Below are 22,156 nucleotides of genomic sequence, written 5' to 3' on the forward strand. Positions count from 1 at the left end.
CAAACGCCTCTATGAACTTCAGTGTTTCTAGCAGAGAATTATTAATTAGATTCAGTTCTTCATTTGAAAAATAAGCTTACTGGACTGTATCAATTGGAGTGTGTGTTAATTTAATGTAGTTTGAAATATAGGAATTACCAAATGCAGTTAACTTTGTATGTTATTTCTATTTCTTGGAGCACATGCCCCTATTAAAAGATTTTTTTTTTCTCCCCGGGCTAAGAAGATTTTTCTGTCCTTTTTAATTTTGCCTTCATGGGCACATTGCAAATACTCTACCTCACTCTGTTTTTCAGGTCCATTGTAGTAAAGCCAATTCTTTGTTTCTCTGCTTCTCACCTGTTTCTAGCTATTTATTTGTGTATAAGATGTCAAAGGAAAATGAAAAGTAACATCTCAAAATACCACCTTGAAAAAGAAAATGCCAACAAATTCTTTTCTGCACCTGAAGCTTTTAATTCTTTAATCCACCATGGAATGTTGCTTAATTACATATTTTATTATGCATAACTGAAAATTATATACTTTAGTTTCAACAGTGATATGAAAGCATGTATTGTTTATAAATAAAGAGCGGCTGGTTTGCCTCTCTGTTTTTGTTACAAATATTTGTGGAATTCTCAAAAGTTCTCTAAAACTGGCTTTTTGAAAATTCTCAGAGAGCTCCGAGGAAAACTTCATTTTAATATTTTCTTTAGAAACCAGAAAATTCATTACTTTGCAAAAGCAAGATGATGTCACGTCATTATGGGCAAAACCCATCAAATAGTTTCGATATTTTCATACGTTTCATCAAAATTTTAACAAGCTTCACAAAGTATTTATTAATGGAAAAATGTTACAATGGTTGAACTGGGTGATGAATCCTTGCGGGTGCATTATAAATACTATTCTCTCTACTTTTTTGGGTGTATTCGGAAATTCCTATAATAAAATGTATGTTTAAAAAAATCGGTGTATATGGATTTTACAGCAGAGTTTTGGGGTTAATATTTCATACACTTGATTTCAATTACTTAGTGATGGACTTTTTCTTATTAGTAAAATACATTACACTCTATTTCTGACAATATCGAATTGCATTTAATTTTTTCTATATTTTCTGCATTTGAGAAAGCTCTTATTAAGCAGTAAACAGAGATAGAAATTTGTAGATAGAAGACTTGGGTTTGAAACAAATATAGCCACTTAACAGCTGAACAAATCAGTTTCCCTATTTGACTTTCCCCTCCCTTGTGACTGCCTTAAGTACTCATAGTGGAACAGAGATGGTGTGGCAGTGCCTTGTAAGACGAAGCATTCTACCAGTGTTGTTGCTATTATCATTTTAAGCATATTTGAGGGAAATGCTAGGGAGGGGCCTCAGAAGGTAGAAAGCCTTGGTATGAGATCTGGTAGAGCAAATATTTGGAAATTAAAATTGGAAACAAAGGTGGAGTAGGTGAAAGAGGCTGTTGGACAGGTTTGTGTGCTGAACAAATGCTTATTTTGTATCACATTGCCACAGGCTCAGTGAATTAATGCACACAATTAAATAGTTGAACTTTCTCAGCGTTCTCATTTAACAGGTACTGATGGTTCTTCTGTGAGTGGAAAGTCAAAGCAGCCCATGGGACATCCTTTCTTTGGGGGGGGGCATAAGGGCATGAAAAGAGACTGTCACTGTCATGAAAACTTATTTGAATACCATAAAATGCAAATATTCAATAAGAGTAAAAAAATGCAACTAAGAGTAAAAAAATAATGGGCAACATTTAACTCGGTGCAAAATGTCACTTTAGAGTTTCTCTGTATTTTCTTTGCAAGGCAACAAAAATAATGTACTGCTCTGTTTTTCCTCACCCACCACCTCATCAACTAGTATCAGAGAGAACAGGGCCCTAGTCATGTGCTTTTGATCACAAGAGGGATATTAGCAGTTGAAATAGTTGACAGAAGAAGGTGACTTAATATACAACCTTGATACAGGGCAAGAAACCAAAATGGGATTTTTGTAGAATTATTTTGATAAAATTAAACTTGGAAATACGTATGATCCACATAAGGGGGGTAATGTAAGGAAGGCTTAAAATGTTGTTCATCATTTAAACATGAATTCCAAACTATTTTTACTTAACATGTGGTATTGTTAAACAGGTAATAGTATACTGGACATATACTTTCTATCACATTTCTTAAATGAGGATACTTCATATTTCATCAAAAATGTGCACGTTAACAGATGTAGTTTAGCCTTTGTCGAAAGACATGCAAGTATTTAGTATTTACATTAAATGGATTGTCTCAGAAATGCTGAATCCATGGTATGCTCCCTTAAAAAGTAAAAAATATTTATTTGTAAGGTTAACTACAGTATCAGTATCTTCTGATATTTTAGATAGGATTAGTATTTTTGGACCTCTATTGGTTTTCACACTATCATGCAAATTCTGGCTTGCTTTAGCACAATACTCCAATTTCCATTGGCTACATAATAGCGTAGGTATACACATTTTAATTGCTCTTTTTGAAAATATCACCAGGCAGTGCAGAATACCTTTTATTGATAATATCGTGACAGTCAAGGACCTTAATATCAGCCAATGATAACAATACGGAATAGGGCAGAATTGAATAATGGAATGTATGAGATTGTCGTTTTCATTCAATCTTGAACAACTGGAAAATGTTTTCTACTCAAGCTATATATTTTAGATAAGCACAGTTAGATATAGATATCACTAATGCAGAAAAAAACCACTTCTTTTAAGCTCAGAATTCCTTAGGACTAATTGTTAATCAATACACATTTTATATATAATATGTACAGGCTTTGTAACCTAGTGCCACGCAACTAGGGCACACATATCAGTTACCTTGGTTTTCAAATGTTATGTGTCAACTCTGCATATTATGTGCCAAGGAGATACTATCAACATTATTTTTTGCATAATGTGCAAGTATTATATGGCCACAGAGTGTAATACAAATTAGTGGCAAAGTGCTGAGGGAAGGAATCCATGACAGATTCAGATGCACAAGGTTGAATATCACCCGTAAACTACCTGACTCTGCTAAGGTCTTAACAGCACAAAGCGTTATGTCATGCCCATCTTTTAAAAGTCTCTGAAATACATGGACACAGTGAAGTTTGTTCAAGGAATTTTACCAGTCTCTGGCAACACTGGGGCTGGTATGAGCAATATATGACGTTGGGGGAGCCATGTGGAAGGTTACCCCGACAAACCTCTTGCAAAATGTGCCATCTTCCCTGAAAACAATTTTGCTCACTCCATCATGACCGTCATTGTTTATACACACGTGCTTTTCCTTTTTTTGGTTTAAAAAGTCATATTAGCAAGATCATGTTGCTTGAGTTAAGGGGCCTAAGTGAGAATTTTATTAGTATTGTCATGTTGATTTCTTATACACACTCAGCAACTCACTGAAAATGTTATTTCCAAAGAAGTTAGGAGGTTACTGGGAATGAGAAAATCTTATTTGCAACCCAAATTCTCCTTCTAAATGTTATTAAATCTGTGACACCTTATATTAGGTGTTGTGCTGGTGTAGAAAAAAAAAAACAAAAAACTACCCTCTGCTCTAGGTTTTCCCTTTAAACTCAGAGAAAAGAAAGAAGATAGGTTGTCTTTCTTTAAGCTTCCTGGCATATTACTCTATTTAATTATCATTTTTAATACACACTATCTACTCTCTATTTTAACTCAAATTTCTTTTGCTTAAATGATTTTCTGAACCCCAGTAATAAGCAAGAATATTTAAAAGTTGTTCTCTCATTTAATGAAAAGAATTGAAAACTTTTCCAACATAATTTTAAGTTTATAGCAAACCAGGTGCCTTTGAAGTAGTGAAGTAGTTCAGCTGTGCTTCAAAAGTAAATAGTAACTTTGAAAGCTGAATTGGGAGTTTTCAGCCATCCCATTTTATTTTCTTAAATTCAGCATTAAAGCAGTCCAGTTGCCCACCGATGGGCTCATCAGGGCTCAGGGAAAAGATGGGCAGGAAGAGAGTGGGCGATTTTAGAAGCAAAGGAAAACAGGCACCTGCTAACAAGTAGGAAATCTTAAAAAGAAGCAAAAGATAATGTGAATGTGAAAAAAAAAATAACCAAAAACTGCAACACTGGCCCCAATCCTTTTCATGACCATTAGCACACCTCACTTTATATCTTGGAGTTTACTGAGTTTCATGTTGCAAGAATTTTGAAGTGCGTGTTTCAATTCCAGGCATGTTATTCTTATTTTCTTCACGGAGGTCTTATAGTTATGACATACACAACCAAATAAGCTCAGCGTTATTAAGTTATATTCCATTTACAACTTAAAAAAAATACATTGCTTACTAAGGAGTCTTTAAACAGAAGGTCCATTTTTTATGTTACTATTAATGGCCTTTAAAAATATTCATACATCAGCTTAAAAAAAGTGTCGCCATGATGGAAGTATTGTGAAGTAAACGCAGATGAATCCATTCTAAGCACCTATCTGCTAGAGACTGAATTGATGTCTTTGTTGGCGAGTCTTTTGACCATCCTCCTATCTCTGTTTAATATATTAACCAAAAACAGGTTATTGTCTTCATTGTTAAACTTAAAAAGTGAGCATGTATTTGTGATTTAAATATACAGTGTTTCAAGTGACTTTTCAATTGCTCTTTTTCAGATCTGCAAAATATCAAGAAAGTATTAACATGCATCTAACTTAGAGGGCCGTCTTGGGCTCTGTAAGTTACTTCACATAAGCAGACAAACCCTACCATGTCATACCATACAAACAATTTTAATTGTGTAGTTACAGTCAATAACCACTCCTAATCAGAACATTTCTGCATAAAGAAAACTGTGATACACTTATAAAAACAGCCAGCTGTAACAAAAGAGCTGGTGTTTTCATAGCCATAAACTCATAAAAAAGAAATAACACCTTTATACAGAAATTTTATACAGATGTAGCTTTAAAATTGATTGTAAACCAAAGGAAGACACATTGCAAACATCAATTATTTTCACATTAATTGCATAATTTTCTAAGGTGATCTATTAGTTTTATTTACCTAAGCTTATTTGCATGATAGTAAAAATTGCATACAACAATAAGAGTGAAGCTTATAGTATGAATTGCTTGGATAACATAGAGCACTTTTTATAGGCAACTGTGTAAAGCACATTTTATCTATTTAAAACTTTTAAGACACTTTGTTTTACTGCCCATCAAAATACATTTATAAATAGAAAAGAATCAGTATGGTAACAAGAGAAGCAATTTTACATTTAACGGAAACTTCCAAAAAATTAATTACAACATGATGCTGCAGGATCTACAAATAAATAATGAGGACTAAACTGTGTTTCACATTTTCTTTTCATTTTTTAAAAAATCATGTAACAATGAGAATGAAAAAAAAATTACAGTGAACTTTTATTTCCAAAATAAAAACAAATTTGAATTACGGCAGTGCCATATAATACAAGGCATTTGTTGGCATATGTCATCTTTAAACTGCATTCCACAGTCTATAGTTCTTTTGTAACATACAATAGAGTAACAAACTCTTTTTTTCTTTTTTTTTTTAAATGAGGGGCGAGTTTCCAAAGATCAGTGTGAAGTGTTACAGAAAAAATTAAAGGAAGGAAATAATAATCACAGAAGTTATAATGCTTGTTTGAGGCTCCAGAATAATAATTAAAAAAAAAAAATCACTGGTATCATGCTTACGGGGTACACACCTGGGTGTGTTCCGTGAACACAAATTTTCATTTTTAATACCAAACAATCCGATGCTTCACCTGGGGCTGCCAAGCAGTTTGTAAAAGAGAGCAAAACGCTTAGTGCAGTCTGTATCATCCTTTCTCGACTTTCCTGTTTGTGCAAGTTTCTGAAGATTCATTGGCCAAACAATGGACAACAAGGTTTGCTGAGCGAGTACAAGGTGGACCTTCCGTGTCGTTAGTCAATTTCACTGGTGCTGATGGAGGAAAAGAAGACTTTCATCTCAGTCTTTGACGTCGGCGTTAATGTCTGTGTTCCCTTCCACCGCCAGCTCGTCTTCTAGTTTCACCGAGAAAAGGGTGTTAGCATTTTTGTCTTGGACACTGTCCTCCAAATCCTTAAGCAACTCCTCTTCCTTGTACTCGGCCACGTCCACCTCCAGGCCCGAGTTGTCCTTCAGCTTGCCGTGATGTTTGAGATAGTACCGCTGGTTCTGAAAGAATTTGATGATGGTGTACTTGGGCAGGTCCAGCTGAGCGGACAGAGTCTGGATGGCCTCCTCGTCCGGGTATAGGCCCACGTCCTGAATGAAACTCTGCAGGATGCCCAGCGCCTCCACCGAGATCTTGGTCCGCGGCCGCACCTTCTGCCGGCTCTCGTCCTCCGCCTCGGCGGGCGCGGCCACGGTGGGCTGCCGCGGGGGTAGCCGGGGCCCGGCCGGAGGCTGCTGCACCTGCGCCTGCGCGGGGGGCGGCGCCGGCTGCGGCTGCGCCTGCGGCTGCTGCAGAAAAGAAACAAGCACAGGGTCAGCGGCGTTCTTGGCCACCCCGCATGCAGGATCGGCCACTGCGCTGCGGCCTCTCCCACTGCGCATGCGGCCTCCCAACGAGCGAGCACATGGTCAGGGATCCCACATGCACCTGCCTGGACCGGGACGGGGACAGGGATCCTGGGCGGAAAGGCAAGCCAGCTAAATGGCCCACAGTACTAGGAAGAAAATCAAAATGATCACCAGAAAGGGTGGAATTAAGAGGGCTTGGGGGGGGGCTCCTGGGCTCCCTCATCAGAGGTTAGGCTAGCTCACGGTGGCTGGAACTCGGCGCTCTGAAAATGTGAGCCATAAACTTCACCAGAAGGATACGCATCAGAGGCGAAGACAGCAAAGCAAATTATGATATCAATAATTGACAAAGATTTTAAATGAAGATTGGGAAGTAGGGATTTCAAAGGCATTTTCGAAAGGTGAGCTGTGGAGACGTGGGGAAGGAAATGAGTGTTTTGTCCCATTTCATTGGATGGGTAAAACGTTGAGCAAGCATACGCATACAAAGTCTTATTTTCGTTGCAAATACAATGGGTAAGCCTCTGCTCTTCTGCAGCACAGCCCTTGTGAATCCAAAGGGTTTTTGAGATTCTCACGTGTCAATGTCCTACTAGACAGTTTCAATCTAACAGACACACAGATTTCTTACAAAATTGCACTGGGCTGACACTGCAAGTTTTTTTCTTACCAACAAATAAAGGTTCCATCCATCCCACAACGGCTAGCAAATTGTTTTGTCTATACTAAACTCAGATGTGATTAGGATTTAAATTTAGTGTATACAGACACTTTTTCATAATTAGTATCTGTATATGTGCTGTAATTTCCATACACAATCATACATAACAAACGTGTGACATGCACATAATATATACACTCCATATCCAAGATTCTTATCAGCAAAGCAAATCAACCCGAGGAAGCCCAAAATACTAGAACGTTTGTACTGTGCCCTAGGCATCTCCTTAATCCTCCTAAGAAGCAATTTTATTGAAAACAATTTACATTTTCAAACAAGTACTATTTTTTTTAACTTAACACATATCTTTTTTGTTTTTGCTAAACAGTAAGTTTTTCAGGCTTTCACAGTTATTTTAGTGCTTAATATCTTAAGGGATTCTCTTTTTCAATTTAACTTTTATAGTCAAAGGTTTTTTTCCCTTAGTGGATGCATAATGCTATTATTGTGTACATACGTGTGTGTGTGTGTGTGTGTGTGTGTATTCCTCCCCTTCCCGCGGCCCCTCCCCCCAATAGCAATACCAAGAAATAATATGCAGGTGGTTCAACAAAGAGAGCATAGAATTTTAGGACTCTGGAAGGCAATAGCATTTTCCCTGAAAGGGGAAAGCTAAAAGCGTCCCCTTAGATTTAACACAAATAATTTGTACATAAGCAATGGAGGCCAACAACGACCTGGACCCAGAGCTTCCCAATCTGAATTCACTGGGGATGAATTTAGTGGATCCACTCAGTGGATGAGTGGAGACAGGTCGCGGGATGTGACAAGCTGAGCCCGAGGCTGACTCTGCCGGCACAGTGATCTTCGGCCAATGCCACGGTTAGCATGGCCTTTGCAAGGTTGAGCATCCTGACCAAGAGAGCAGGTATTGGCACCACCCTCTCTGTGTGTCCCTCTCTTGCTCGCATAGGTTAACTTGTGCCTGGCTCACCTGTGGAGCAGCACCGCGCCACGGTGCAGGGGTTGGCAGGCCTGGCAAGAAAACGCCTCTAGACTCTCCTTTCCCAGGGGTCTTGGGAGAGGGGCTCTAAAGGAAAGACAAACGTGACTCACCCCTAACCTGTGCTCCCTAAGGCTGTGAGGATAGAGCTACAAAGTGAAGGCAGGGCCAGGGAGTCAGAAGCCAGAAGCCAATTTAGTTTCCCTCCCCTCCTCTCTTTTGGACAGAATCCAAGGTATACAGTTGTGATCCAATTAACTTCCTGTACAGAAACAGCAGTTATGCCTTTCCTCGGGGACAGTATTGGTACTCATTAAAAAAGAGGTGGCGGGCTTCCCTGGTGGCGCAGTGGTTGAGAGTCCGCCTGCTGATGCAGGGGACGCGGGTTCGTGCCCCGGTTCGGGAAGATCCCACATGCCGCGGAGTGGCTGGGCCCGTGAGCCACGGCCGCTGAGCCTGCACGTCCGGAGCCTGTGCTCCGCAACGGGAGAGGCCACAACAGTGAGAGGCTCGCGTATCGCAAAAAAAAAAAGAGGTGGCGTTCTAAAAATTCTGATTTTTCAAAAGCGACAACAAAATTCTTAAGCTCTCACACAACAAAACAACCCAATTCTAACAAAGACAGACTTGCCAAATAAGTGTAGAAGGGGGTTCCACCGCTTTGGGGGAGGGGAGATGAGAGGAGAGGAACACAATACACATGTTGGAAAACGTGTGTTCATTTCCCTTTTCTCCCCCTGAGTGAGATGGCAGTGTATTGTTATCTCTTGCTCAGAAGCCTATGTTTAGACTGGCGGAAAGAAGAGAAATGCTCGTTTCCCTGCTAAGTTTAAACCTCTATTTACCGAGTGTCATATTGAATTGGCCAAGGTAAACGAACCTGAATCTGCTCTGCGGGCACGTGGATGATGTGGGGCGGCCGGTCGCCATGGTGATGCACCGCGTTGCTCTCCTGTTCATAAATGGCATCACGTTCAGGCTGAGGGAGACTGAGGAACCTTCGGATCATGGAGAGGTTCTCCCACAGGGTCCTGTTTTCTGGAGAAGGATCTTCTTTCCAGCGTAATAGCTCACACAGCCACCCCTTAGAGACAAGGGCATGACAGGTCAGTTCAGGCTGATGGCAGGGGGAGGTGAAAGGGGGTCGGCTGACATTTTCCATCAGGAGCTAAAAAGGAAGGACCCTGTGAAGTTAACTTTTTTCACAAACTAAAAACACTCCAGGACTTTCCCTGGTGGCGCAGCGGTTAAGAATCCGCCTGCCAATGCAGGGGACATGGGTTAGAGCCCCGGAAGATTTCACATGCCACAGAGCAACTAAGCCTGCGCGCCTAGAGCCCGAGCTCCACAACAAGAGAAGCCACCGCAACGAGAAGCCTGAGCACCGCAACGAAGAGTAGACCCTGCTCACCGCAACTAGAGACAGCCCACGTGCAGCAACGAAGACCCAACGCAGCTAAAAATAAATAATTAATAAAAACAAAATAAAATAAAAACACCCCAATCTGCTAAAATTTTTTTTTTTTAACCTGTTAAGAGAGAATAGCTGTGGCTATCGCAGAAGCGGGCTCTGTTTCTAATACACGTTCAGATTTGCATCTTAAAGGAGGGTCCTATTTTTCAGACTCCAAGGGCAAGACCCATTTACCATGGAGTCTCCAGAATGTGTCAGAGGAGAAAAGCAAGGCTGAGTGTGCTTCTTGTCTGCTGAGCGGCCATCTGAGGTTCTGAAGGTATTTAAGAAGGGCTAGGACAGGCTTTTAGAATAATTTTGTTTTCTAAAAGGATTCCCTAAGTTTATAACTTTTGTATTAGAAAGGCAACTCTGTGTGAACATGTGTGTGTGTGAGTGTGCAGGAAAGGGAGAGAAAGGACGTGTGCAGTTACGTGAGCAAGAATGTCGTCCAAGGTAAGGCACTGTATTTAGAATGAGCATTAGAAGAATTCTCCAAGACGGAACTTTCCAGAAAGACACCTCGGAGTCCTGCCTGCTGCTATGTACACACATGGTTCATCAAGTGAGCATTTTAATAGAATTCCTGGGCTAAGAGACAAGGAAATGTCCAACGAATGCCAAAACCTGAACCTCTCTGATGCCTCCTAAGGCCCAGTTTCTGATCCTCAGATTCTCAAGAACCGAGTGGTCCAAGAGAGTACGCTGTCTCACATTCTCATGTCTCACATTCTCTAATCATCATCTCAAACCTTCTTTAACTTGGCCGCCATGATGGACACTAAGCAATGGGGTGGACTGCAATGGGGTAGACAGGAAGAGGGAAGAGGTCCCACCCACACCCCCTTCACCAGCCAAGGCAACCAGCCCCAGCTGCCGTGCTGCCTGTTGTCGGCCTACAACCATACTCTTTTCTGGACAAATGTCTTGGAGCCATCGCACCTGGAGATGCCCGGATGCTTACTCCACCCCCTCACTAGCCCCTTCACCCTGGCGTGGCCCGCGACTGGCTGACCCACCCTCTTGCCCCACAGTGACGACTCACTCTACCCTTTAGAGATGGCCAGAGATGGCCCTCCCCAACCTTCTTATTGCCTTTCCCCATCAATACGGACTTTACCTGAGACCACATTCTTTCCTGACCCCTTCCACTTTCTTGTCCTCCTGAATGCCTGCCGGGTCCCTCACCACCAAATCATGAGCCCCTGATTCCTTATCTTAGCCTCTGTTTTAGGGAACTCGACCTAAGACAAAGGGGTTTCTTGGAAATTCTAAGTAAATTAGTTGGATGGGAATGGAAAGAGTACAGTTTAGTATCTGATTTTTAGAACTGGCCAAAGGGAGTTGCTTTTTTGTTGTTGTTACTTCTGGGTGACATCAGAAAATGGTGTGACTTTCCTTTCCTTCTCAAACTGAACCACTGGAGAAATTCTCTTCTAACTGTAATATACAGTGGGAAGAAGCAAGGCCTATTCTCCCTGAAATGGCCTATTTGAAACATTTTAAAAGGAAAGATGGAGACGGATAACACTAGCTTCCCAAGGCACACCTACCACCCAGTCAAGGGTGACAGCCGCTAAACCTCATGACATCTACTAGCCTTAACCCTAACTAAGAGGCCTTTGATTCTCCATTCAACACGTTGTTTAATTAAACAAATAATTAACCTACAGACGGTCATGTAATCATGCACTCATTTGATGCTACTGAATGCATAATTCCAGGCTAAGAGAACAGACAGTAAACTGAAGATTTACCTGAAAAAATATTAGCTCAATAAAAAATAAAAGTAATTGTGATGACAGTGTCACTGAACGTGCTTCTCTTCTAACCATGGCAGTTCTATGCTTCTTTCTGGAATCATATGGTGACATGTCACATTTTAGCTCTATTTATGTGAATAGAACATTAACTACAAAACTGTATTTGAGTATTTGAAATATTTGAGACCCACTTGCCTATGGTGCCCCAGAGATGTTTATTTAGCTCTTACTGACAAATATTTGCTCTCTCGATTAAGCCATGAAAATATTTTATATTTTCCTACATCTAAGCTATTTCTTTACACTTTACCTCTATGTTTTGATGCAGGGCAGGTTTTAGATCTGTCTTCCTGAAGGCTTGAATATTAACTATGGTTAAGATTACCCCCCCCCCCGACCCCTGTCTCCATTCTTCAGCTACGGCAATTGACAGGCCCCCATGCCTAAACACAGCAAATTGCTACAATTTTATTTACCATTCAAGAGATGTTAGAAGGTTCATCAAGAACAGAACATTTTTTTTTCCTTTACTTAGCTAGAATTATACTATTGCAATAAGTGCTTAACATTGAGCATGTCTTTTTTTTTTTAGCAATAAATGCTTGTAACTAAAAATTGCTAAAAGTTAAATTAAGAACGATTCATGTAAGAAAATCTTCTCAGAGAAAGCTGAAGAACTCCAATAATTTCTCGAATCCTTTTAGAAACTTTTAAAAGTAACACAGAGATCAGTTAGCACTTGCATATATGTGAAAAAAAAAAACAAACATGTGGATCACAGATGTTCTTTGGAAAAGAAAATCATTAGTTCTTTTAAAACGGCTAATAATGATAGTTAATTCCTAAACAATCACACTCATGCTGGTTTCACAAATATTTCAGAAAAAGAGCCCTGACTCATTCAACAAATATTTTGCTCATATTGTCACTTCTTTGTCTCTATACTTATGAGACGGATTCTTATTTTTATTAATTGCGCATGACTAACATAACATTTCCAGTAGTTTGCTATTAACCTCTGCCCTTAAATAATACTTCTAATTCCTTATCTAAAAATAATGTGATGAATTATAAATCTGAAGCATGTCTCCGCTAGCCTTTCAAGAGACGTGATGATTTTAAGAGACTGAAATCAGATGCTTCTTAGAAAAATATTTAACGGTGCATGCAGCTGGGAACTGTTAGTTCTACAAGGGTATTCCAAAAAACAAAAATGGGGGGAGGAGCGGTGTGCTGTGCGTCGCCCTCGACGAGTAACGGAAAACAGATATTCTGACAGGCTAGTTCTTTGTCAGCAGAGAAATCAACTGGCCCATTCCCAATTCACACTGGCAAAAAGAAGATCAATTTATTATAATACCATTTAAACACGTCGGAATATTCTGACGCCCTCAAATCCTATCGATCGAGACTCTATTAATGATGACGGTAATCTGATCTATGTTTTGCAGAAAGTGACGAAAAAAACCAAATGCTTTCCAATTCCCCAATACCTTTTCCTAGGTCGCTTCTCCATAACCAATGTTATTAGGGCAAATAAAGACAATGATATGTCAGAATACGGGAAATATGTAACAAATAAAAATAACGATTTCCCTATGTACTAGATTGGTTTTTTAAATGATACATGCATAGATTTACTGGGTGGAGGAGGTGAATAAGGTGCTGCACTTTGTTGCAAAATGTGAACATAATTACCTTTTAAGCCAGGTCTCTGGGACTTAAAATATCACAAGACCCTAGGCGGGGGTAGGGAACTGCTCTGACAATTAAAATTAGATCACAACTGTTCTGAACAGTAGAAAAGACAGGAGACTAACAGCCTTAAAATAATGAGAATGATCTATTCTCAGAAAACTAAAATGGCACAAGGAACAACCTAAACTTTAAATGTAGTAAATTTGCCAAGCAACATTACGCTGAATATAAAGAGGGCAAAATATAAACAGTAGCCACATGTAAATAAATAAGTAAAACTTTCAGGATGTTCCTACTTTTCAAACTGACAAAGTTTAGTTTGACACCTTCTGTTCTAAACCCTTTGTTTCTATTCAAAATCACGCCTTGAGCTGTTGCTATCAATCACAGCACTTCCCCTATTACTTAAAAAAACTGGCATGGACCCTGAACAAGCTGAAAATGCCATGCAGATGAATTCTGAGATAATATGTTCAAACCTGTTATATACAACACAAATCCTGTAAAGTTATGTATTGTAAACCTACATTTATTGAGAACTAAAAGTCTTGAATCCATCTGCCACAAAGGAAATACTGTTATGTACTTTATAGGAACCAAGAACCATCTGTAAATGTCTTGCCACTGTAAGCAAGAAAATGGTAAAGATGTTAAACCTCAGACTGTATGAAATCAATAACATTCTTTGGACTGGTTTTGGTTAGGGAATCTATGAAAGACATGGAAGATCAGAGGGGGAGAAAAAGGAAAAGAGAAAATGCAGAACGACTGCCAAACCAGTACTGAAAAAAAGCAAAACAAACTCAATGACAACACAATGGCAATTTATCATGGTCCATGAAACACATGACTGTATGCTCATTTTAAAGGAAAAATTAGCAGTTCTAAACTCAATATTCTAATGATGTGCTTTACCGACAGAATCTTGTTGTACCACATTGAAATAAAAATCCTGGCACCTTCATCTCTCAGCTGCTTAATTTCCACCCAAACTCAATCTCTGATTTCCACTCCACTCTTTTTAGAACAGTTAATTCAAGTCAATTTGCTGCTTCTATCATTTTAACAGATAAGGGGTGCACAGTGACTTTTAACTGAGTCAGGAAAGCAACCTCGTTTCACGAATGAATTTACTGTACCTAGGAAGCCTCACACACATAAAAGGAGAACCCTTACAAGGCCTGGTCTGTGACAGAGCTGGGAGCACGTAACACAACTAGTTTGCCAGGGGAAAAGAGACTTCAGTGTTCTCTGAGAGAAAAAACAAAGTCACTTAATACAATATACAGATATGTATATATGATTGTTATGTACATATACATTTTAAACCCAAGAGCTATAAAAAGAGAAAGAAAAATGACAAATAATTCTCCCTGCAACTAAGAAGGAAAAAACATTAAAAAAAAAAACAAACCAGAATGGGTAATTTGAGCTCTAAAAAGCAAAACATTTCACAGTCTGTATTTACTCTCCCACCCCTTACCCTCATCTTTCATGTGTTATTTGCAGGAGTATTTTGTTCCAATCTCTGGGGCATATAGTATAATAATATATGATATTAAAAGAAATCAATCTAAATAGGGAGGTATTTGATACAAACATTCTAGTGGAAAGCACGAATTACAGTTTAGCAAGTAGTAGGAACAGGATTAAGTACATAATCCATTAAATAGTACTTCTCACACAAAAAAATTTCAGTATTGTAGACTAAACTACACCAGGCATTTTGAATGAGTACCTTTTCAACAACAACTAACTAGAGAGCTAGCAATTTATCATTCACCAAATAATTTTCTACTTTTAAAAGAATCTGTTACTTATGCTAATGAAGACAGTTTTTAATTTGCCCACAAACATGCTAAGAGAGGGCAATTTTTTTTTTTTTTAATTTACAAAGCTATCTGTGCTCGTGGGTAATTTCATATCAATGTTCTATAAGCTGGGGTGGGGGGGGGAAATGGGTTCTAATTGTCAGAACTACTGAATCTTTTACCCCAACATAAAGGTTGAAAGATATCACAAAAGATGCAAAGTGACTAATGATGTTTTAAACCACCCCTTGAATGTTCCAGAAAGGTTCCATTTCCACCCTTTTTGTGCTTTATATACACCCTGCCTCAAATATAGTATTAAAACATATTACTTCTTCCATGCCCCTAATGCAGAGATACACAAGGCCTGATGGGGGTACAATCCCACTTCTGGGTGTTGAGGCCTGCCTCCTTCCTTCACACACCAACTTTAAACCTTTTTTTTCAAGAACAATCCTAACACTTTGAACAGTGAGAAACAAAACAGCGGCAAAGCACTACTGAAAGCATTTTCAATTATTTACTAGGTTAAAAGGGTGAAATGATACTTTAAATACATCAGATTTCATCATCTGGGCCATTTTTTGGTGGCAAAGTGGTATTGATCTTTCCAAATGCTGAAAATTAACTATTTTCCAGAAGGTCATTATTTGATTAAAGGCATTAAAGTTGAGGGCAAAGAAGCGATGCACTTTTTTCTCCCCATTCAAATCATCATATAATTTAATAAAAACCATCCCATCATGTCCTGTAATAAAAACGCTTATCTTAAGATATTGTTCTTTACCTAACATATTAACCTTTAAATGTTATGAAGTTCTTGAGGAGAAAAATCTTTGCTAAAGCAGATTATTCTTTAACATAATGAGAGGTCCCCACCATTAACATTAATAAAGATACATGTTCTCTATGGAATTAGCAGGAAATACATGGATCTTCCTTCCCAGTTTACTAATATCTACTTTGTGTAAAGAGAATTTCAGCAGGCACTACAAGTAACTTTTTCCTGCTAAGTTAACATTGGTTGGATTCAAGAAAACATGGGAAATAAATTTGAACAGAGGCGCAGCAATAAATGCATCTGCCATTCGAAAAGTAGCACATTATACTCACTTTATCCAAAGATGGGTTTTAAAAAGAAACCTACTTAAACGGAATATATGTATATGTGTGTGTATCCCCAAATATATTTTATTTTCAAGGTGTGGTTTCTGATGCTTGTATTTTTGCTGGGGGAAAAGAACCCCAATCATACTAGTTTTTTAAATTATTACTATTTTAAATGTCTAAACTGTTACTGTTTTAAACTCTCTCCAGACTCTATAGTTTATTTAAGGGACTCAATATCTTAGCCAAAAATCCGTGGGTTTCCATACTGCGGTAGTAGTAGGACATAAAATGGCTACCCATAAATTTCCCACTTGAGTAAATTTTTGCCACTTTGTCTTTCAGAGGTTAAGCGCATCTAGCAGAGTTTCTGGAGGTTTGGCATTTGCGAAAAGAAATGTTTCTACAATCTAGGGGAAGCTCACATTAAAAGTCAGTGAATTTAGAAGGAATATTCAGAACCACTGGTAAATGATTTTTATTTTTCAATTTTGCTTAAAATTTAACCAAGCCAAAAAAAAAAAAAAAAGACATCACTTGTTTTCTGTGGTTTGATTGTTCACCTCTTTTTTACCTTCTCAAAGCCACTGACTTGGGGGAACACGTAAATATGGTGTTTTGTTTCTTTTCCTATAGATTGTTTGGTGCGTAACAAGATTATCAGATGGCCAGGGTAGATAAAAACATAAAGATCGTTCTCACTTAAGACTGTCAGGAAAGTTTTAAAGAATATTTTCAAGAAGAATCTGAGAAGGAGAAAAAGGAGGACTGAAGATAAAACTATGAAATTCTAGACAACATATTAAACTAGCTGGCAAGAAGATAATCTCTTAATTCGACTGAAACAGAGAATTTCCAAAGAAAGCCTTCATTTTACTTTTAAAAAAGTATATTTGGAAGATATCTAATTTAAAGATTATTTTTTCATAGGCTTCAAAGCTGCTTTCAGGATGGTTTCTTCAAAGTTTAAATGAAACAAATAAAAATCTGGCTTACCTGTCCGATACTTGAATACAGACTTTGAAAAGAATTTGTTTTTCCCTCTCAATCCAGGATGTATTTTTGACATTACATAAGTTTCAGTGATATGGTTTGGCTCTTGTTTAACATTTATACTCTCTGTCTTAAAAATCTTAAGGGAGGGGAGGGGTAAATTAGGAGTTTGAGATTAACATGCACACACTACGATATACAAAATAGATAACAAACAAGGACCTACTGTATAGCACAGGGAACTATACTTAGTGTCTTGTAATAACCTATAATGGAAAAAAATCTGAAAAAAGAATAGATATATTGATATTAAACTGAACACTCTGCTGTACACTTGAAACACAACATTGTAAATTAACTATACTTCAGTTTAAAAAAATCCAAAAAAATAAAATACCGCATCTGTTTGTTTAAAAACAAAATCTTAAGTTCTTATTCTCTCCTCACTCTTCATAGCAAGTGTCATTAAAAGACAGAAAACACCATATCCCTAAGGTTCATGCTGTAATACCTGCATCAATTTTCACCTCTGTTTCTACCATAAAGAATCGTCTTCTCCTTTCCATTCTGCCCACCACTGACTTGTCAGCGCTGGGGTACATTTTCCTTGAATGATGCTCTTAGGTACCAAACACTCTTTTTAATTATGTCCAATGGACAATTATCTTAATTTCTGAACAAAACAGCCTTTAAGTAATCACTCCTTTTCCTCTCTTAACTTAGGGGAAAGTGTATACCAATGATGACTAGAGCTTTGGGGAAGAATGAGAAAACAAGGGTTATCATAGAGAGTTGTGATCCCTACAAGCAGCAAATAAATACGATGCTTGACGTGGCCTGTGGAACTTCCTGATAGGTAAATACACAGGTTTAATTAAGCTTTCTTCAATCCCCTTAGTCCTCTTTGAGATGCCCTTGAAAAGGGAGGCTGGGATGAAAACCACTGCTCTGGTCTTTGCTTTCAAACTACCCAAGGTTATCCCACTGCTCAAAATGACCTTCAAAGCTTCCCAAGACAGAGAAAAAGGTCATCCTCCCTAGAGGTCACTGAAGGTTCCTTCAATCACACTTAGGTCCTAATTCATCGGACCATTTATTAACTGTTGCCCATTTCCCCACATTCTACTCTCATTCCCTATACTGTTCTCTCGAACAGGAAAGCGCTCTCCCCTTTTTTTCTGCCCACCCGAATACTAACGGTCCTTCCAGTTACTCTCAACTACCTCAGTATACCAGTTAAGGGTTACATCCTGTTATAGGCATTTATGTATGCAGCCTTGAGCAAATTACCTCTCTGAGCCCCAGATCTTCCTCTACAAAGTGCAGATAATAATGGTACTCATCTCACAAGACTGTGGCTGGTACAAATGAAACAGGATATGTTTAGCCCAGTGCCTGGTCCGTGATAACTACAAAAAGGTCTGATGGACTTAACCAAAAGCATTTCCCTTAAATGGCTCACAGTACATTCGGGAAGAGGCGACATTCAAAAATAACTACTAGAGCAAAGCAGTATGCGGTGAAGGTCAGTGAGGGGCAGACATCCAGTGGGAACCAAGAGGAGAGGAAGAAGAGATCCACTGGGGTGGTCAAGGAAGTCTTTGCTGACGTAGAGTCATGTTGGTTTGGCTTTTAAGAATGGGCAATATTTAGAGTGGGAAGAATAATGAAAAAAAAAAAGAGATGAATTAGCAATATGCTAGGAAAAATAGGTAGACTACTAGTTGCTTTGGAATCCATTCTTTCGTCATTGCTTTTTACCATACTTTCTTGAGGATGCAACTTAATTACTGTGACTTCGTCTTGTCTTTATAATGTGCTTCTAAGATCTATTTGTTAAGAAAGCCTGGATTTTCATTTTAACACCTATTCTACTACTGACTAGCCCTGTAACCTTGGTCAAGTTCCTTGAGTTCTCTAGACCTCAATTTTCTCCTCTGTAAAATGGGGGTAATGTTACCACCACTCACAGTGTTGTAAGAATTAGTGAGATAATTCACGCAAGGGGCTTGGCGCACAGTAACAGTATGATGAATGTCAGCTGTTATTATTTTTATTATTTTGTCATTATCACAAAGATAATGCAAAGGAATGTGAAATATCTAGGGAGTTAATGAAAATAATTCAGCTACCACAGCCCAACCTGAACCCACTATCTTCCTCCCACAAACGAGGCTCCTCCTATATATACTCAATTAACAGCATCACCACTCACCCAGTCACCTGGGCTGAAAGGCTGTGATTTGAAGTATAAATTGGTATATACTTTCTGAAGCGCAAGGTGGAAATGTTCGAATGTAGAAATGACTAGCAATTACCTTTAAAACACAAATGCCTTTTTTGATCCAATAATTCTACTTCTGAGAATTAATCATAAGGAAATAATAAAGATGTATACAAATATTTAACCATAATGTTCACATTAGCATTATCTGTGATAGCAAAAGTTGAATACAACTTAAATATACCTCAATAGGGAATTAAAAGGTGGGTATAGCATATGAATGAATGAAAGGCATATATATGCACACACACACGTGCACGCACGTATATGTGTATACGTATATGATATGTATACATACATGCATACACACATACACGTATGTGTGTATGCAAAGAACATAAATCAGGTTATCGCTAGTTAATTAGGATTATGGTTATTTCTTATGTTCTTTCCTCCTTTATGCTTGCATTAAAATTTTTTTTTCTAGTTTGGCTAGTACTGTTTTTTAATTAAAAAAAAACACAGCAAACGGCTTCTATTTAAAAATATGATTTTTCTTCTTTGCTTCCTCCGTAAGCGAACAATCATGAATTCCTGTCAATTCTACTCCTTCAGAAGGCGTCTTGAATTTGTTCCTTCTTTTCCATTCCTACTGCTCTGGTTCAGGCCCTCAGCATTTCTTCCACGAACTAAGGCTGATGGGTTTCTTTATTCCAATCCACCCCCACCTCTGTTACCTGAGTTACATTTATCATAAACAAATGTCAATGCAAAGAGCCCCCTGAACAGCATACTCCACACTTTCCTTCACCCAAGGGGCTTGGAGATGCTTTAAGGCTCACACTTGAATGAGTGAGTGTAAAAATATAGCAAAAGATTTCCTGCAACACTGAAGCAGCAGTAAGCTGGGGGATCAGAGGAAAATACAAAAACGGCACAGTCTGGGACATTTAGTTAGTGGCAAAAAACTGTATACACCTCTGCAATTCCTGAGGGTATTGTGTATTGTAGCAAAGTCCAACAACTTACATTCATAATAACGTTGCATTTCAAAGGAATAAGATTCAAAGCGAGCTGAGCCTAGTAGGTGTAAGAGGCAGAGAAGCACTATTAAAGGCTTCTATCAAAGGCAAATACATTAGACTGTTTAAAGCAGAAGCTTCCTGGGAAACTTACCTTTTCCCAAATCCCTGGACCCCAATAAATATGTGCTCTTATACTGTAATATTATGAAGCAAATTTCTTACCATGTTGTATTCTTAAGTCACTATGAAAAATTTACAATATTTATTCTTCTCTTCAAAGTTATGATGATCACTAAGAAAAACTGAATATCTGTATATGCCATGTGCAAAACAAAAACCTATAAAAATACGAACCTATAAAATGAATAATTTTTAGGTTATGATTGACTCGATACACTGGTTTGTCTGCTGACAAAAATAATCTATTGTCAGGTTAATTTAAACAAATATTTCTGCCACTGCATTTTTAATTGATTTATATAAAACTTTTCAATATTGCAGATATCTCCTCAGATGAGCTATACTTTCCACTATGCATATTGAGGGGCTGGGAATTAAAAATTTAAATCTTCCCTCTATGATACTCTAGGAGAGATAACAAAAGAATTTTTAAAACCAGGGGAAGGCAATTCGGGATTGTAAAAGTTATGGGACTCATATCTTAGAGGAACAATCAAGCGGGCAGGGTCATTACAAGCTCCCAAGTTGCTTATGATTTTGCTGATAAAGTAACACCCATTTTGTGGCCAAAAACCACATCATTTTACCCATTATGCAAACCGACTCATCAGAAGTCGGCTTAATTGAGGGACTCAAATTTTGGGATTCACAAGTAGGCTTTAAAAAAAGAAAGCGTAAATATCTCTAGAAGCACCGTGGGGGTCCCAGTGATAATGGCCAGGTTAGACATTTACCAATGAAAGGAGACAAGGGAGGCTGGGGCCACTCAGGCCAGCAGCTGCACCTCACAACCACTGGTCCTGTGTTACACTGGGGAGAGCAAGTCCAGAGAGGGGCTCGGGGCAGAAGGACAGGGTGGAGACTGGCCCTATCCTGTCTTTCTGAGCACAGGGTCCCCCGCTGGGACTACCTGAGGAATATGCCCACTCTTGTGAGGGCAAAATTGTGATCAGATGAATTTGCTTCTGAATCATTCCACCCTTCTACAAAAAAAACTAGAAAGCGCCATCTACGTGCCATCTACTGTGAGGCTAAGAGATGCGGGGACAGACGTAAGAGGGAATTATTTCTCCCAGCCACTTACTGTCCAGTGAGGTAAGAACAGATTGAACTTCATGTGTAAGCTGATAGCAAAGGTGTAGCTTAACTGGCAAAAAGTTTCTAGCCTAAGGGCAAAGGTACTCTCTCCTCGAATTCCAGCACTATATGCGGGCATCAGAACGCTGGAGCAAGGTTGCCTGTAAGGTTTTTGTTGTTGTTTGCAATGTCATTGCAATGATCTGATCATAAACCCTGCTTACATGCTCTGGAGTGAAGGGCACTTGAAAAATAAGCATCGAAAAAGTAATAAACAAATAACAATTCTTTCCCGGGCAAATTCAAGAATTCCTCAGCTAGCATGTTAAAAAAACATATAATTTTTTTCTTCCAACACACAACTTATCTAATCATTGGTCTCATCTCTTTTGCGCCATGGACCCTCCTGGCAGTCTGGTAAAGCCCACTGTTTTCAGAACAATGTTTTTATGTGCCTGAAATAAAATGCATAAAATTACGAAGAAAACCAACTGTACTGAAATACAGTCATCCAAATTGTATCATACAGTAATGTATGCGCTTCTTTATTAACGTACCAAATAGCAAGATCTAGGAAGAGATCTAATAACTACCGTAATTTCAGAGGGATGA

The 22,156-nt window shown here is 38.6% G+C and overlaps 1 protein-coding gene across 4 annotated transcripts in view; it reads right to left on the minus strand.

The window, feature by feature from the left end:
* Positions 1-4,574: 4,574 nt before the first annotated feature.
* Positions 4,575-22,156, minus strand: part of SATB1 (SATB homeobox 1) — a 100,525-nt gene continuing 82,943 nt past the window's right edge. Inside the window, exons 9-12 of one of the 4 annotated variants that reach the window (XM_029214164.1) lie at positions 9,094-9,297; positions 8,205-8,300; positions 7,573-7,590; positions 5,345-6,489 (exon numbers count right to left, since the gene is read on the minus strand). In XM_029214164.1, coding sequence (XP_029069997.1) covers positions 5,992-6,489; positions 7,573-7,590; positions 8,205-8,300; positions 9,094-9,297 — 816 coding nt within the window. In that variant the 3' untranslated portion in view covers positions 5,345-5,991. Of the gene's footprint in view, positions 6,490-7,572; positions 7,591-8,204; positions 8,301-9,093; positions 9,298-22,156 lie in introns of all 4 variants that reach the window. The other 3 variants (XM_029214162.1, XM_029214161.1, XM_029214163.1) reach the window with 3 other exon arrangements.

Source organism: Monodon monoceros, unplaced genomic scaffold, assembly GCF_005190385.1.
Source record: "Monodon monoceros isolate NGI ecotype Baffin Bay Population unplaced genomic scaffold, NGI_Narwhal_1 Super_Scaffold_11, whole genome shotgun sequence".
In the NCBI taxonomy this organism is placed as follows: domain Eukaryota; kingdom Metazoa; phylum Chordata; class Mammalia; order Artiodactyla; family Monodontidae; genus Monodon; species Monodon monoceros.